General features: G+C 41.8%; 1 protein-coding gene across 1 annotated transcript in view; it reads left to right on the forward strand.

Moving 5' to 3' along the window:
* Positions 1-16,430, forward strand: part of LOC695935 (protocadherin Fat 3) — a 97,470-nt gene that overhangs the window by 5,827 nt on the left and 75,213 nt on the right. The window contains exons 2-4 of the mRNA XM_015115462.3: positions 2,611-2,807; positions 3,811-3,964; positions 7,260-7,493. Coding sequence (XP_014970948.3) covers positions 2,611-2,807; positions 3,811-3,964; positions 7,260-7,493 — 585 coding nt within the window. The remainder of the gene's footprint in view (positions 1-2,610; positions 2,808-3,810; positions 3,965-7,259; positions 7,494-16,430) is intronic.

A 16,430-nucleotide genomic window follows, 5' to 3' on the forward strand; every position in this document is an offset into this window, starting at 1 on the left:
ACAAAGTCAGTCATTAAGAAGGCACAGAAAATGTCACTGTTGCCCTGAGAGGCTAAGGATTTCATCTCAGAGTAGTTTCCCAGGGGGCAGCTGACCTTTAGCTGAAAGAGGAGAGGGTTGGCAGTGTGGGAACATTCTTCCTAAAAACTATTTGGGGGGTGGGTTAAAGCTAATATTTTGATGTTGTCACATTCAAAGGCAGAACATAAAGTGCCAAAAGATTGTAAAGAATCATCAATACTTGTAGTCAGGTGTCTTCCCTTTAGAAAAACTACATCATTCAGAGTGAAAAATGAATTAATTAGAATGCCCTTAGGACATAGAATCTGCTTAAGTAAGTTAGTAGGAAAGTTAATTAATCACTGCAGAGTAAGATCCACAGTAGAGCAAACGTGTCAATGCTTGGGGTTGCCACACTTTTCAGCATGATTCTCTTCCTTTTTCTTTATGGGACAGTTCTCTTGGTGATGTCTTCCCCTTGAAACACTATGCATTTTATGATTTATCTGAGACTTTCTGTTCTCATTAAAATATGTATTTCTGCAGTTAAAACATGAAAGATAGTGAAGAAAGAGGTGAGTGAAGCATCACTTTAATTCATTTGCATTTATTTTCAGGAAAAAAAAAAGCTGCTTAGGCATTCTGAAGGGTCCTTTTCTATTTGGAAAAACTGTAAAATACTCAGCCTTAATTATTTATAGATAGCCTCTGAATTGTCAATGGATGATTTAAAGGGACTATCCCATTGACTTTAGCAAAGTAATGAGTACAGAGTAGCTTAAAGCTACTGTTACTATTAGCAGTGCCAACCACCAACTGATTTTAATTAGATTTAACTTTTGCTCTTGATGTAACACAACTTGGCTGTGCTGCCTCCGATTAACAAAGGACCATTAATCATTTTATGTAACAAAAGAACAGTGTGGGCCTGCACTGAAAGCATTTAATAGAGAGGTTCAATTTGTGTGCGTTGAAATAATATTCAACTAAAGCATAATTGAATCCTGGACAGTGTTGGAGGAAAGTGATATCCCAGGGAGGACCCTGAAGCTCCCTCGAGCAGGGTTGCTCAGCCACACTGCTATTGACATTTGGGGCCAGATAATTCTTTGCTGAGGGAGGCTGTCCTTTGCACTGTATGATGTTCGGCAGCATCCCTGGCCTCTACCCACTAAATGCCAGTAGCACATACCACCACCATCACTTCCCTCCCACCAAAGTGACAAGCGAAAATGTCTCCAGACGTTGACAAATAGCCCCACAGAGGGGACGGGCACAGTCGTCCCCAGTTGAGAACCACTGCCCCAGAGGAATATGCAGCTCTTGCCTTTTCTACACTGGCTGATTTGGTTTCATTGTATTCCACTGTGACTTGCCCCCACTCCCAGTGCTGAGGCCCTCAGACTAAGCAGCCCCTTGCCTTATAAGCAAGAATGTGGTCTGGCACTCAGAATCCCACTCCGTCTCTTCAGTAGGACCCTGATATTTGCCCACTGCTTTGTAAAGATTCATTGTAAGTAGGGGATATGGCTCCACGTTTTCAACGAAGTAGTAGTCAGGATGCAGTATACTTTCCTTATTTGTTTATTTTCAGTCTTTCCCTCCAGAATGTGATCTCCGCCGTGACAGCAAATATTTTTGCTGGTTTTGTCCACTGACATAGCACTGCTGCCTAGAACAATGCCTGGCCCAGAGTATATGATAAATACTTGAATGTCCAAATAAATGAAATAGTGATGATCAAACCTGACTCCTGACTTATTGCCAGCGGTCTTGCCCAGTCTTTCTCCGTGTCTGAAATGACATTTTTCCCCATTATGTCAAGGTTGTGATCTTCTTCCTTCCTCCTCCTGTCTTGTTCCCCAAGCTGCTTTTGCCCCCATGTAGCTTAATGATGTGGAAAAGTCATATTGCTGGGACCGCTGTCAGTGCTTCAGCATCTTAAAAAGCTGTTCCACTTCATCTGTTTTCTTTTCTTCCATGTTCCCCAGCTTCACTCTGATACATTTGGTCTAATTGCAATGCTTATCTTTGAACTGCTTTTTAAATGACCCCTCGTTAGGGCTATTTAACACTAATGGGACTTCCTCTGTGGTGAAAACTTTTCTCCCCCAAACTCCAGTTCTTATGAGAAGAGCACAGCTGTATGATAAAGCCTTCATTAAAAGATTCCTTAATAGAACTAACTGCCTTTCTTGACTGCATAATCAACGGCTAATGAAATTGTCTTGGTAACAAGAGCTAGAGTGTATTACATCCTCTCTTGAGACTAAGTGGAAAGACAATTGTGTCAGCCTGAGAAGACGATTGATTGTTCACAGTTTGAATTTGATTGTTCTTAAGGGGAACTAAACAAGAGATCATCTCCAGCTTCTCTAAGTGGATTTTATTATCTTGGAAAGTTACTGTTTTGCTTTTCACAGAAGCCAAGCATGTAAATATCATGCTTTGCTGCCCCAGAATCAAAGGGAGTTTCAGTGTCTTTTTAGTATCCTAAATGATACAGTTTGAGGAGTACCTGGATGACCCCACATGCACCTCTCAAGGTAGGTGTAGATTAAGACATTTCATTGCACATCTTCAAAAGCTCTTCTGTTTTTTTAACTGCAGGAGGAAACCCTCGAGGAAGGTTTGCTCTGGGCCTGGTGCAAAGTGAGTGGAAGGTCTATGTGAAGAGGCCTCTAGACAGAGAAGAACAGGACATTTACTTTCTCAATATCACTGCCACTGATGGGCTTTTTGTCACACAGGCCATGGTGGAAGTGAGCGTCAGTGATGTGAATGACAATAGCCCAGTGTGTGAGCAGGTGAGATTTGGGAATAGGGCTCTGCTTTTACTATGCTTCTCCAAAATCAAATCAAAGCCCATTTCACTTTGCTTCTTAAGGCCAGGAAAACTTCTGCTCTTATCTGCAATTGGGTGTAAGAGGGTAGGAGGTGACGTTTAGGAAGAAATATTGAAAACATGAAAAGAGTATAGGTAGTAAGATCAGATATCTAATTTTGTACCCTGCCCCCACCAAAAAAAAAAAATGTCTTAAATAATTTTTTGAGTAAGTCATAAAGGACTTTAGTACTTATTCTGTTTAAATCACTGATATGATAATAGAGAAATGGACCACTCTACAGGATGTTAACTTGTTTATGTAAGTTTACACATTTGGTTAGTGGTAATGTTGGTGCTGAACACTGGTCTCCAGGCTCCTTGTGAAGTGGCCTTTTTACTACTATATAAAACATAATGCCAATGGAAGATACAAGTACTAGATATTATGTTTTCTCATACCGAAATTAAATCACTATTTATTCTTTTCTATCATGTAGACTGAGAGACAATATTGGTGTCCTGTAGATGAGAAAAGTATTGCAAATAGATTTAGTCTCTCATACTAATGCCAAATGTTGGTAGTGGCTCTTTAAAGAGTTGAAGAGAATTCCTAGGACTCATTGGGGCTCAAGAGAAAAACAGACAACCATGGTCAATGTGTGGTGTGTGTTATGGTTCCACAAGAGTGGGGATGTTCTTCTGTTTCCTTTGCCATGGTACTCTTAGTGTCTAGAATGGTACCTAACGCATAGTAGATGCTCAATAAATATTTGTTAAATGAATAAGCACGGGAGTGGTAGAGTAGCAGATATATGATGTTTATATAATATAATATATTGTATTATGCTTCTGTAGTGAAGGAAAAAATAACAAAAGCTAAATTATATCAATGAATTTTTAAAGAAATCCTTTATAATGCTAAATATGGCAATTGCCCCCACAAATACTAATGATTTTTATTACCTTTCTTCACCTCTGTCCAGGTTGCATATACAGCATTACTTCCTGAAGACATTCCATCAAATAAAATCATCCTGAAAGTCAGTGCAAAGGATGCTGATATTGGATCCAATGGAGATATACGATACTCACTCTATGGATCTGGAAACAGTGAATTTTTTCTAGATCCAGAAAGTGGTAAGCTGAAATTTATTCTCTGGGTAAATGTCATTGTTAATCCATGAGAGAAGTTAAACTTATGTGGTCTCATCACTAGTAAATAGTTAGTAGTATACTTGCTCTTATAGGGATGGAGGGAAAATTTCCCTTCCATCCTTTCTGAATATTTGCTGAAATGAACTGACCACAGACAGACAGATTGACAGGAGAAAAGGCATATAGATTTACTTATGTGAACATGGGTACCACAGCCCCAAAAATAAGAGACTCAAAGAAGGGCTGGATGGTTAAGGCTAGGGGAGAGGTAAGTTGGGGAACTGTAGGCAATTTTAGAGGAGTAGTCAATGAGTTTTAGGGGAAGTGAATAACCTGGAGGGCATCCATTATTTTGTAAATAATTCTCCTAGGAAACTCAGTAGAACTGGAAAAAGTTGGGAAGGTAAGGGATTGAACTGACTGTGAACAAAGTTTATCTAGTTATGCAGATAAAGTCTCCCAGTTAATCTCTCGGAGCTGCCCTCAGAAGAAGAGATGGAGAATCTGTCTGGATGTGGTGATGACTTTTAGTCTCTTTTCTCTTCTCTAGTGGTCAATCTTTCCCAGTGTTTGATGAGATTTCTATGCAGGGGGATCCTAAGACAAATGCATTTCTTTTGGAAAGAAGTTTTCTTAGATGAGGAAATTTCAAAGAGAGTCTTCACCTGCACTTGAGAGAGATGAGGGGAATAAGAGAAAGTTTGAAAGTTCTTGGTTCTAAGGCAGCTTTAAGGCCTTCCAAATTTTTTTTAATTGAAGGTGCTCAGTATGCCAAAGCGCAATACTTCGGGGTATCATCCTCTGCACCCCAAGAATATGATGCTCAGTATCTTGGACTCTAAGAAATTATAGGAGCACATCCAAATATGGGTGCTCTGGACCACAGAAACTTTTTATTTCCTTTGTAAAACTTGCCCAGACTTTACCTACATTTATTAGCATCAAGTAAGGAGACATCTCTGTTTGCTTCTCTTGTTTCTCGAATCTGTAAGTTTTAAGGTATATGCTCGTAACAGGTATAAATGAAGTTATATCACAAATGCAGGTTGCCATAAAAAGCAGACAGCAATTCATAGGAAGGAGAATTTTTCTCACTTTGAAATGTCTTTAGGGTCCCTTTCTGGTTCTTATTAACACAGTTGTCTAGTTTTTATCAAACTTGCTTGCCTAGTTTATCCAAACCTATGAGCCCTCAGATTTGCTTGGTTGTACATTCAGGTAAAATTGACAAGGTGCTAAAGGCAGATGCTTGCATTGAAGGCCAGAGCTAATGGAAAAGCCTTTTATATGGAGGCAAATTATTTTAGTTTTGTAGATTAGATGACCCATCCAATGACATTTTTAATTTAAGCATAAAGATTGGCTGGCTTGCATATTTTCAGTGTTGTGTTGATTCTAGTGAACAATAACTGACTATTGAGCCTCCAAAAAGGTAGTGACTCTTCCCTGCCCCACTCCCATAAGAAGTTGCATCCTACAAGGAAGCACTGACTTAGCTACATGGGAATATACTACTCAGCTATATGGGCCTGATGACTATCTATTCAATAGGTAACATTTATTGAGTAGCCAGTAGACATAAAAGCACTTTATGGGATATTTGTGGTAGACTCCAAGATGAACAAAATAAATCATGCCCAAGGGATATTGTAATCCAGTAGGGAAGACAGGCAAGTAAACTAATAATAATAATGTAAGGCACAATGAAATGAGTGTTCAGGAGAAACATAAGGGGAGCCATATCTGGGCACAGATGAAGATGTAACTAATATTCTGATAAGACAAGGAAACTGCTTAAAGGAAGAACTAGCATTTGAACTGAGTCAGAATTCTCAGTGGCTTAAGCAGGAAACTGCAAGTTGTAGGAACAGCATGACCAGAGAGCATAGCGCATCCAGGTAATGTCGTATACAAAAGTGGAGGGAAAACTACTTTAGGCCAGATTGTGGAGTGTCTTGAATGTTCCAATGAAATGCCCTGGATGCTTTTTTAGTAGGAGAGGGAAATGATCCAGCCTGTATCCAAGAACTGGCTGGCCATGGCCGGGAAGCTAAAAGATGAACTCCCTTAATAAATATAGGTAGCTTCGGCCAGGCGCAATGGCTCATGCCTGTAATCCCAGCACTTTGGGAGGCCGAGGCGGGTGGATCATGAGGTCAGGAGATCAAGACCATTCTGGCTAACACAGTGAAACCCCGTCTCTACTAAAAATACAAAAAAAATTAGCTGGGCATGGTGACAGCCACCTGTAGTCCTAGCTACTTGGGAGGCTGAGGCAGGAGCATGGTGTGAACCCGGGAGGCGGAGCTTGCAGTGAGCAGAGATGGTGCCACTGCACTCCAGCCTGGGCGACAGAGCAAGACTCAGTGTCAAAATAAATGAATAAATAAAATTAAATAAATAAATATAGGGGGCTTCATCCAAATAATACCTACTCATTTTATTTAGGAGTGATAATATTTCATGAGTCATACTTTCCACCAAATAACATTTATTCAGGTTTGTCACTGTGCTTGTTGTCATTATCTTATGAAACTTGAACAACAAAAATATCTGCACACAAGCTGGTATCCAGCACCAATACAGCTATTCCAGTGGTTAAAATACAGACAAAACATTGCTCCATGTGGGATGCTAAGGAGCTGCTTTTCCATGCTCCTCAAGTTTTCTCCCACTTGACTCCTCCCCAAGCAACGTCAGGCCCTTCCACAATCCAGCAAGTTAAGGGTTAACCCTTGCACAATCGGGGTCCTTCAAGACCCTGCTCCCCTAAAGCCAGCTTCTGTTTTCATTACCTGTTTTCCTGCAAATGATGGAGTAAAAAGTTGAGTATCTGGAGGCAAAGAGACTGCCCTTCTAGGTCTGTGGGTTGTTGACAATATTGACCATCAGAGAACTAGAGATACAAGTCCATCCTCTGTGTGTTTTCTGGACATAGAGCAGAAATCCAGAGACTGATCTCCAGAGTAGATCTTGAGAGGTTTAAAGAGGTTTGAGGCTTCTCCATGTAGTCAAAAGAAAGAGCCCCTTATACCAGAGGTTTCGAAAGGGATTCATTTGAAAGTCACACAGCTGTTTTGTTTTTGCATCTAGAATCCCATACATTTTTCCATACACATAAATTGTTGGATTTGCTACATTTTAAGTATGGGACACCTGGGCCAAATGACATTAGTCCTTCCTATGTTGAGAGTTGTGTATATAATTGGTCCTCTCTCTCCAAAGAAAGACAGTTTTTAAAAACTCAGACCAATCGTGCTGCCGTTTATTTTCACAGGCGAGTTAAAAACCTTGGCTCTGTTGGACCGGGAAAGGGTCCCTGTGTACAGCCTTATGGCCAAGGCCACTGACGGGGGTGGCAGATTCTGCCAGGCGAACATCCACCTAATCCTGGAGGACGTGAATGATAACCCCCCTGTGTTTTCTTCTGACCACTACAACGCCTGCATCTATGAGAACACAGCCACCAAGGCTCTGTTGACCAGAGTTCAAGCCGTGGACCCCGACGTTGGTAAGTCAGTTGCAGGCATCTCCCTGTCACACAGTGGACACTTTGTCTTCAGGTGCTGCCATTCCTTTAGTTCTATGAGAACCTTCATCAGCCCCCTTGGTTCTTTACCACAAGAACATGTACATTAAACCCCATTTCAACTCTTCAGTTGATACACTTCATATGCGTGAGGAAAGTCCTCTTTCTTGAGTTTGAAGAAGAGATACTAAGAAGTCCTTTACCTTTTAGCAAAGGAGTTTTGGTTGGTTTGTTTGGGTTTTGTTTTGTTGTTTTTAGATTTTGAGCTTTTGAATAAAAATGATAGATTTCCTCATTGTCTTTTCCTCCTAAACATAGTCAAAAGGCTATGTTGTAAAGCAGGGAGAATTCGATTTGTTTCCATTTCTATGACAAACTGGATCACATGCTTTAGCTGTGCAAAAACTAATTACTAAATGTGCTGCCAGTCCAACATGGATTTTTTAAACTGCCATTTTCCAAAGCATTTTTGTCATATATAAACTGACATTGTTCAGCAGAGTGGGGGTGGGGGAAATAAGGAATTAGAACTGAAAGTTGCTAATAAAGTTTATGTTCAAATCCACTTTACATAATGAGATGGTGAGTTAGAAAAGACTGGAGTTAATTGCTAGGTAGACCTTCTGAGAATGCATAAGTTATTGAGGTGACTGCATGATGGAATGTAAATACAAAAGGGCATATAGACAGCCTCTCGGTTGTGCATTTTAAGAGCTGTAAATCAGAATACTAGGAAATGATGAGGTGTGTCTGCTATGCTAAACAGGCCTTTATATAATTCAGTGTCATATTGCTTAATTCTGAATTGAAAGAAAAATTATTGGACTAACGGAAAAGTAAATACATGATAATTAGTTAAAAACAAACGTAGAGCCCAGGGTCTCTGCATATTTTCCCTTAGAGAAATTAGTGGCTACAATTTGAATTATTGCTCTTGCCTCATTAGCATAATTTTCAAGGCTGAGAACCAACCCTTTTGAAAGTCTACATATTAAAGAGCTTTGTGAAAAATGGCAAACAAGAAAGACCTCTTACTGATATATATTTATGTAATACCTACAAATAGTCTCTTTTTTAAAGGAGGATTAGAAAACATTCTCTGGACTCTTATTAGCAGATGACTTTGGGGAAAGAGAACAGAATTAATGGAAATGAATCACTTAATCATTTTAAATTTGATTTTGAGAATGTATAATTAGGCCATAGATGAAATTTTAAAAGCTGAAAGGTTGGAATTTTTCTCGGCACTCCATGAAGGAGTTGAGTGTACCCAAGCTGCTAGACCGGACACGGATGTCTGATTAGTGCACATGGTGCTTTTGAAACATGCGGGGGTGGATTGGGGTGTTACTGACTCACAGACAGTGTGCTTGGAGCTGTTTTGTAAGTTGTGAAGAACATGCTATGTCCTCCTTTCACTTCTTTTGAGTCAGATGGCCTGGTTGGGAGTTGGGGAGGAAGGAATGTCTAGATTCTGGACATTTAACAGGGCAGAGATGATAAAGACTTTAAGGAACCAAAACTGGAATGAGGATCTTACCAGCACCTTGATCAACTCATTTTTTTGATAAGGAGTAAGAGGCTTATATTCAAAGCTTCAAATAGAGACACAGATTATAAGGGTACTGCTGGCATCTCTGTATAAAGTATAGTCACCAGGCCATTGCATCAGCCACAGGAAAACTGTGGCATAAGATACCAGATTTTAGTTCATTTTCTCAGTTTTCGTAGATCTCTTTTAGCTTTAAAATATACAAGAACTAAGACAGCTGAGGAAGAACAAATGAATATTTCTAACAACACAGACTGAGCACCTACTACGCCTTAGACAGCATACTGACGAAGTGGTTGTGAAAGTCTTGGACAGAGTAAACAGGAGATTCCAGTCGCAGCAGCATCAGTCTGAGCTGCAATCAAATGAATGCTGACATTCTTCAGAATCCCTGTCAATGATTGGTGGCTTAAGACATTTTCATTAGTGGCCTGATAAGAACATTTACTGCCTCAAAAGTGACCATCTCTCCCTGTTTCCTAAGAGATTACAAACCAGTGTGAGCTGTGCACTGAGATTACCAGATTGTTGAGGGTGGAATTTATCTGGGAGCCAAAATGAACCTCTGTCTGGAAGCTGAGTTTGCACATGAATGGTCATTGCACACAAATCTAGCTTTCTAGTTTGGCCTCTACAGTGTTCAAAAGAGAGACCAAGGTGAGCAGATCACAAGGTCGGGAGTTCACGACAAGCCTGGCCAATATGGCGAAACCCCGTCTCTACCAAAAATACAAAAATTAGCCAGGCATTGTGGTATGCGCCTGTAGTCCCAGCTACTCGGGAGGCTGAGGCACAAGAATTGCATGAACCCAGGAGGCGGAGGTTGCAGTGAGCCAATATCACACCAGTGCACTCCAGCCTGGGCAACAAAGCAAGACTCCATCTCAAAAAAAAAAAAAAGAAAGAAAAGAAAAATAGCTATTAATATTTAAAAGTCAGAATTTCATTAGAAATTTAGATTTGCAGCATTTTATAAAAAACAACAGCACTCAGAAGACTCAGCAATTCCAGGCACACAGGTCCCCCATGGCAGGAGCTAAAGAGCAGCTGCATCCTTGACATTGGCCACAGCACTAACCTTGCCTCTGCTAGCCACTTTTCTTACTTATTGATATGGTTTGGCTGTGACCTAACCCAAGTCATATCTTGAATTGTAGTTTCCATAATCCCCATGTGTCGTGGGAGAGACCTGGTGGGAGGTAATTTAATCATGGGGCAGTTATCCTCATGCTGTTCTCATGATAGTAAGTGAGTTCTCATGAGACCTGATGATTTTATGAGGGGCTTTCCCCCCTTTTGTTGGCACTTCTGCTTTCTGCCATCATGTGAAAAAGGATGTGTTTGCTTCCCTTTGGCCTTCCGCTATGATTTTAAGTTTCCTGAGGCCTCCCCAACCATGCAGAACTGTGAGTCAATTAAACCTTTTCCCTTTTTAAATTACCCAGTCTCAGGTACATCTTTATTAGCAGCATGAGAATGGATTAATACATTTGTGTTACCTCCTGACCTCGTTTGCAGATCCTTCTCTAGTATGACAAGGAAAGGTCTGATTTTTAAGCTTTTTATTTTGAAATAATTACAGGTTCACAGGAAGTTTCAAAATAATATATAGAGAAGTCAAGAGTTTCTTCACCCAGCCCTTCTCCCAGTGGTAACACCTTGCCTAACTATAGTATACCAACAGAGCTAGGAAATTGACCTTGGTACAATCCACAGAGTTGATTCAAATTTCAGGGTGTGTGCGTGTGTATATTTCTATGCAATGTTATCACCTGTGCAGCCTCATGTAAGCACCACATTCATATATCACACACCTCCCACTTGCTGCCCCTTTGGAGCCAGACCCACCCCCTCCCTACACCTCCTTCCCAATCCCTAACCCCTGACAACCACTGACTTCCATATCTATAATTTTCTTATTTCAAAAATGCTATTTAAATTAAATTATACAGTTTGTAACCTTTTGAGATTAGTCTTATTTTTTCACTCAGCATAATTCTCTTAAGATTCATCCAAGTTGTCTAATTGGTTTTTGATCCTACTGAAGATCATTGGCTTCATCTGTGTAAATGACAGGCATATTTGGTTCATGAAACTTCTTTGGTTAAGCACATTGCTTTACCAGAAATTCCACCAGTGCTATGATCTGAAATTTGTGTCCCTCTAAAATTCGTATGTTGAAACCTAATTCCCAATGTGTCCATATTAAGAGAAGCATCCTTTGGGAGGTGATTAAGTCCTGAGGGCTCTTCAGTGCCTTTATAAAAGAGGCTTCAGGGAGCCTGTTTGTCCCTTCTGTCATGCAAGAACACCTAGTGTCTGGTGGAGGCCCCTTTCAAATAGAATGTGTCCCCACCAACACCAAATCTGCTGGTGCCCTGATCTTGGACTTCCCAGCCTCCAGAACTATGAGCAATAAATTTCTGTTGTTTATAAATTACCAAGTCTCGGGTATTTTTTATAGCCCAAATGGACTAAGACAGCCAGCAATTGACTACAAAATGTACCATTCATTATGAATTGCAAAGAAAAGATAAGGATATAATCTGAAATCTGACTCTATGACTTGCTAAACCTTCATATCCTGATTTGATAAATTTAAAATATATTATTGCTTTTAGCCAAACAACTATTTTTCTATGAATCACTTATAATGAACTAACATTAATGTTAGAGTCATTGCCTGGGTCAGGAATAAAATAAAAACAGAAGAGGACAAGATAATTTTACACCCATTTTATGAGTTCTAAGAAATACCATGGCAGCTCTCTAGATTTTTAGCATTAAGTTCAATTGGAAATATCTTTGCTCCCATAAACTGGTGACATGACTTCATGACCCAACATTTATGAAAAAGGGAAGTTAAAGGTGAATAGTAGTAAAATGAATAGTTGTTAAAGGGAACACACATACCATTAATAGTACATGGACACGGGGAGGGAAACATTACGCAATGGGGCCTGTTGGAGTGTGGGGGGCAAGAGGAGGAAGAGCATTAGGACAAATACCTAATGCATTTGGGGCTGAAAACCTAGATGACGGGTTGATAGGTGCAGCAAACCACCATGGCATATATATACCTGTGTAACAAACCTACACGTTCTGCATACGTATCTCAGAACTTAAAGTAAAATTTTAAAAAAGCAAATTTCCCAGAATGAATAGGATTTCCACAGTCAGGGGTAGGAATGCATTCAGGAAGATAGAAGCCAGGAAGTTGGGAAAGTGTGGACCAACTTTCACTTGGTCCAGGAGGGAGGAGAGATTAATGAGATAGGAAAAGTAGACCGGGCCTGATTGTGGTTGTTTGTGAAGCCCGCTTAATTAAACAGATGGAAAAGAACCATTAAGCACATTTGAGAAAAGAAATAATGAATCCAGAGTTTGGGGGATGCTAATCTGATAGGAGCCTCTGAAATGAATTGGAACAAGGAAAACCAGGGACTAGGAAAGCTCCTAGGAGTGTATTAAGAAAGACCACAAGGGCCAAAATGAGAGTGGTGGCTTTGGGATTTAAAAATAAGAAGCTGGTGGACCGGGTGCGGTGACTCATGCCTGTAAATCCCAGAACTTTGGGAGGCCGAGGCGGGTGGATCACGAGGTCAGGAGATCGAGACCATCCTGGCTAACACGGTGAAACCCCGTCTCTACTAAAAATACAAAAAAATAGCCGGGCATGGCAGTAGTCACCTGTAGTCCCAGCTACTCAGGAGGCTGAGGCAGGAGAATGGCGGGAACCCGGGAGGCGGAGCTTGCAGTGAGCTGAGATCACACCACTGCACTCCAGCCTGGGTGACAGAGCAGGACTTTGTCTCAGAAAATTAAAAAATAGGCCAGGCGCGGTGGCTTACTCCTGTAATCCCAGCACTTTGGGAGGCCGAGGTGGGCGGATCACGAGGTCAGGAGATCGAGACCATCCTGGCTAACATGGTGAAACCCCGTCTCCACTAAAAATACAAAAAAAATTAGCTGGGCATAGTGGCGGGCGCCTGTAGTCCCAGCTATTCAGGAGGCTGAGGCAGGAGAATGGCGTGAACCCGGGAGGCAGAGCTTGCAGTGAGCCGAGATCGCGCCACCGCACTCCAGCCCGGAGGACTGAACAAGACTCCGTCTCAAATAAAAAATAAAAAATAAATAAGGAGCTGATGAAAGCCAGATTGAGATTTCAGATGTGAAATCTGTAGATTTTGGCAACTGACTAGACCAAAAGAATGGTAAACTATTTAGTCAAAATTTCAAACATGGGCACCAGGTGAAGGTGCTGCATGAGCAGAAGTAGCATAGGCGGTCAACAGTACAGCCTGGCATGGAGAGGAAGATGAAACGTGGGGACACATTGGGAATTCAAGTGTGAACCTCCAGAAGGAAGTCAGGAATAAAGACATGTTTGCTCATTGTGACAGTCTTGCCTTCAAGGGGTTTACGGTCATAGTGGGAAACAGGCCTGTACAACAAGATTCCTAGAAAACTATGAGGAGTGTGGTAATAAAATTACATCTGTAAAACTAATGATTTTGTAAGGATTGGTCAGATAGCACATGTAAAACTCTCCATAGGTCCACGTGGGAGCATTGCAATGTAAGCAATGAACCTTCAACTGGGACAACTCAGGAAGGATTCACCAAATGGTATTAGCACTTACCAAAGTGCTAAGGGTTGGGACTTGAACTTTGATGGAGAGAGATAGACAGAGGAGAGAGACAGAGAGACAGATAGATGGAGAGATGAGTATTAGCCAGGACAGGCTTGGCAAGACTGAGATCATCCGTAAAAAGACTCAATGGCTTAGCAAAGCAAAAGCTTATTTATTGCCCAGGTGAAGTACAGGTCAGTGGGAGTCTATCTAGTGACTCAGAAATCTGGTCCCACCACCTTCTGACCTTTGGCTTCCAAGGTCATGGCAGAGGGGAAGAGAGAGATGAAGGCAGCATGCCAGCTGTTAGCTGCCTCAGCCTAGTGGAGACCACATCACTCCACCACTATCCACTGCCCAGAAGGAGTCCCTCAGGCTGGCCCACCTGCATAGGAGCAGGGACACATAGGAGAGGCCCAGGGAGACTTGGTGAGCACTCATTGCCTCTGCTGCAACGATGAAAGCAGGAAAGAATAATTGCCCCAGTGGGTCCCAAAGAGGTGGGAGAAGGTGACATCACTCATGAGCAGGGAGAGTTAGCCTCAGGGGTGTGGAGGGACTACTTGGCTTTAGAAGTAAAAGGAAAGAGCTGGGTATTGTGGCTCATGCCTGTAATCCCAGCACTTTGGGAGGCCAAGGCGGGCAGATCACTTCTGGTCAGTAGTTCAAGACTAGCCTGGCCAACAGGGTGAAACCCCATCTGTACTAAAAACACAAAAATTAGCCAGGTGTGATGACGTGAGCCTGTAATCCCAGCTACTCGGTGGCTGAGGCAGGAGAATCACTTGAGCCCAGGAGGTGGAGGTTGCAGTGAGCCGAGATCACCCCACTGCATTCCAGCCTGGGCAAGAGAGTGAGACTCCATCTCAAAAAAATAAAAATAAAAATAAAAAAGAAGTAAAAGGAAAGAGAGAGGCAGAAAGGAAAAATTGAAACACAAAGGAAGATGCTCAAAGGGAGATGCTAAGGAAACCCACTGAGAGGCACACGCCTGCCCTCGAATGTCTCTATACAGGAAGTGGACTGCCGTCTGACATAAGCAGGGCAGCCGCTGGGCTGAGTGACCTGAGGAGATGCAGGAGTTTGTTTCAGGGTGAGGGGAAAGGTGAGAGGGAGTCAGTAAAAAATGAAGAGAAATGCCTCACCCAGTGAGGGCTCTGTAGATGCCAGATTATTTAATACATGAATGGGCAGTGGTCCCAATCAGTAAATTGCATTAATAGAAAATATGAAAAATTCTGAGTCTTCCAGAATGCTGCCTTTCCCCTAAAGTTCATAGTTTGATCTTCATATTAATGGAAAAGAGGAAAGACACTAAGAAAACTTATCTTTTGACAGAGCTTCCCTGTTTTGCCCCGAGCGTGTGTCTCAGTTGTCCTCAGCGTCCTCCATTTTGTGCTGGCATTCACTATAATGGTGTAAGCTTGCTGTCCATGTTGGGAATTTGTGTAGTGAGTATTTCATGAGAGACATAGCATCTTGACCCCTGCACTTTGCTCTCATAGGGAAGATGCTGGAATGAACTGGGTTTTCCAAAGCATAGATCTTGTCTGAGGAAGTACAGGGCTGGCCAGGGCACCATTTGCTCTGAGAGCATAGCTGCCTATGAAGGAGGAATGTATTTATTTGAGAGGAATATGCATGAAAATGACCACTAATGATTGTTAGATGGAGATCTTTCTGACCAAACCACCTTCAGTGAATCTATCCAGTGGTTTTCCTGCCTCTTCTGACCCATCTCAGCCTTTTTTGGCTGCCACTTTTTGAGAACCATGAACCAAGACTTGGGAAGAAAAGTTTGGAGGTGACAAAAGTCCACTGGAAATGTGGACAAGATGCTGCAACTCTAGTGGAAAAGCATCTCACGTGCCCTGGGTTCTCAGTTTCCTGCATCTTCTTGGGACAGAGTCTAAGGAAGTGTTGCTCAAACCAATCTCTAAGAATCCGAAATGCTTGTCTATACTGGAGCCCTAGACACTCCCTTTTAGATTTGATAGCTAAAGCAAAGTTCCAACTCTCGGTGATGGTGTTTGATGTCAAATCTTCTATCATCACCCTTCTGAGCTCCCAAAGGAAAACAAACAAGGAAGACAATATACATTCAGAATTTACTCTCTGAAACTCCAGTCTTTAAGGAACTTGACTAAATATACTACCTTTGCACTGTGCTTCAAAGCAAAAGAAAAAAAAAAGGCACATCTGACAGCAGAGGTGAATCCTGAAGCGTGCTTTTTCACTGGCATCGGTATGTGAGTGTGTGGGACAGAGAGAAGGCGCAGTCTGTGGCATCTGGAAGAAACTGGCTGTGTCCATGTCTTCCACAGTGGAGGCATGCAAACATCCTGCCATTTCTCCCTTTTAGGATTTTCTAAGTAGACAACTTCCTCGCAGCCTCATCTCTCAGCTGAGACAGCACCCTTGGGTTTCTCCAGACCCTGGAGATCAGGCCACAGGGACATCCCCAAATGTACCCAGAAACACATCTAGTAAGTGGATTGATCAAGAGCTCACAAGAGCATGGGGAAAGCCCTGATGATTAGTGACCTGGGGCAAGTCATTAGCTTCTCTGAGCCTTTAGTTTCTTCTTCTGTAATGTGAGAATGACAGTAATGTTCCCTTTGCTGGCCTCAAAGCATCAGTGTGAGACTGGTCCAAGAGTGAATAAAAAGCACTTTGAACTTGTAAGGCCACATTTTCCTTCGTTGGAGTTAGATATCCCTGTTCTGAGCTCCCA

This window comes from Macaca mulatta, chromosome 14, assembly GCF_049350105.2.
Source record: "Macaca mulatta isolate MMU2019108-1 chromosome 14, T2T-MMU8v2.0, whole genome shotgun sequence".
NCBI classification, from domain to species: Eukaryota; Metazoa; Chordata; class Mammalia; order Primates; family Cercopithecidae; genus Macaca; species Macaca mulatta.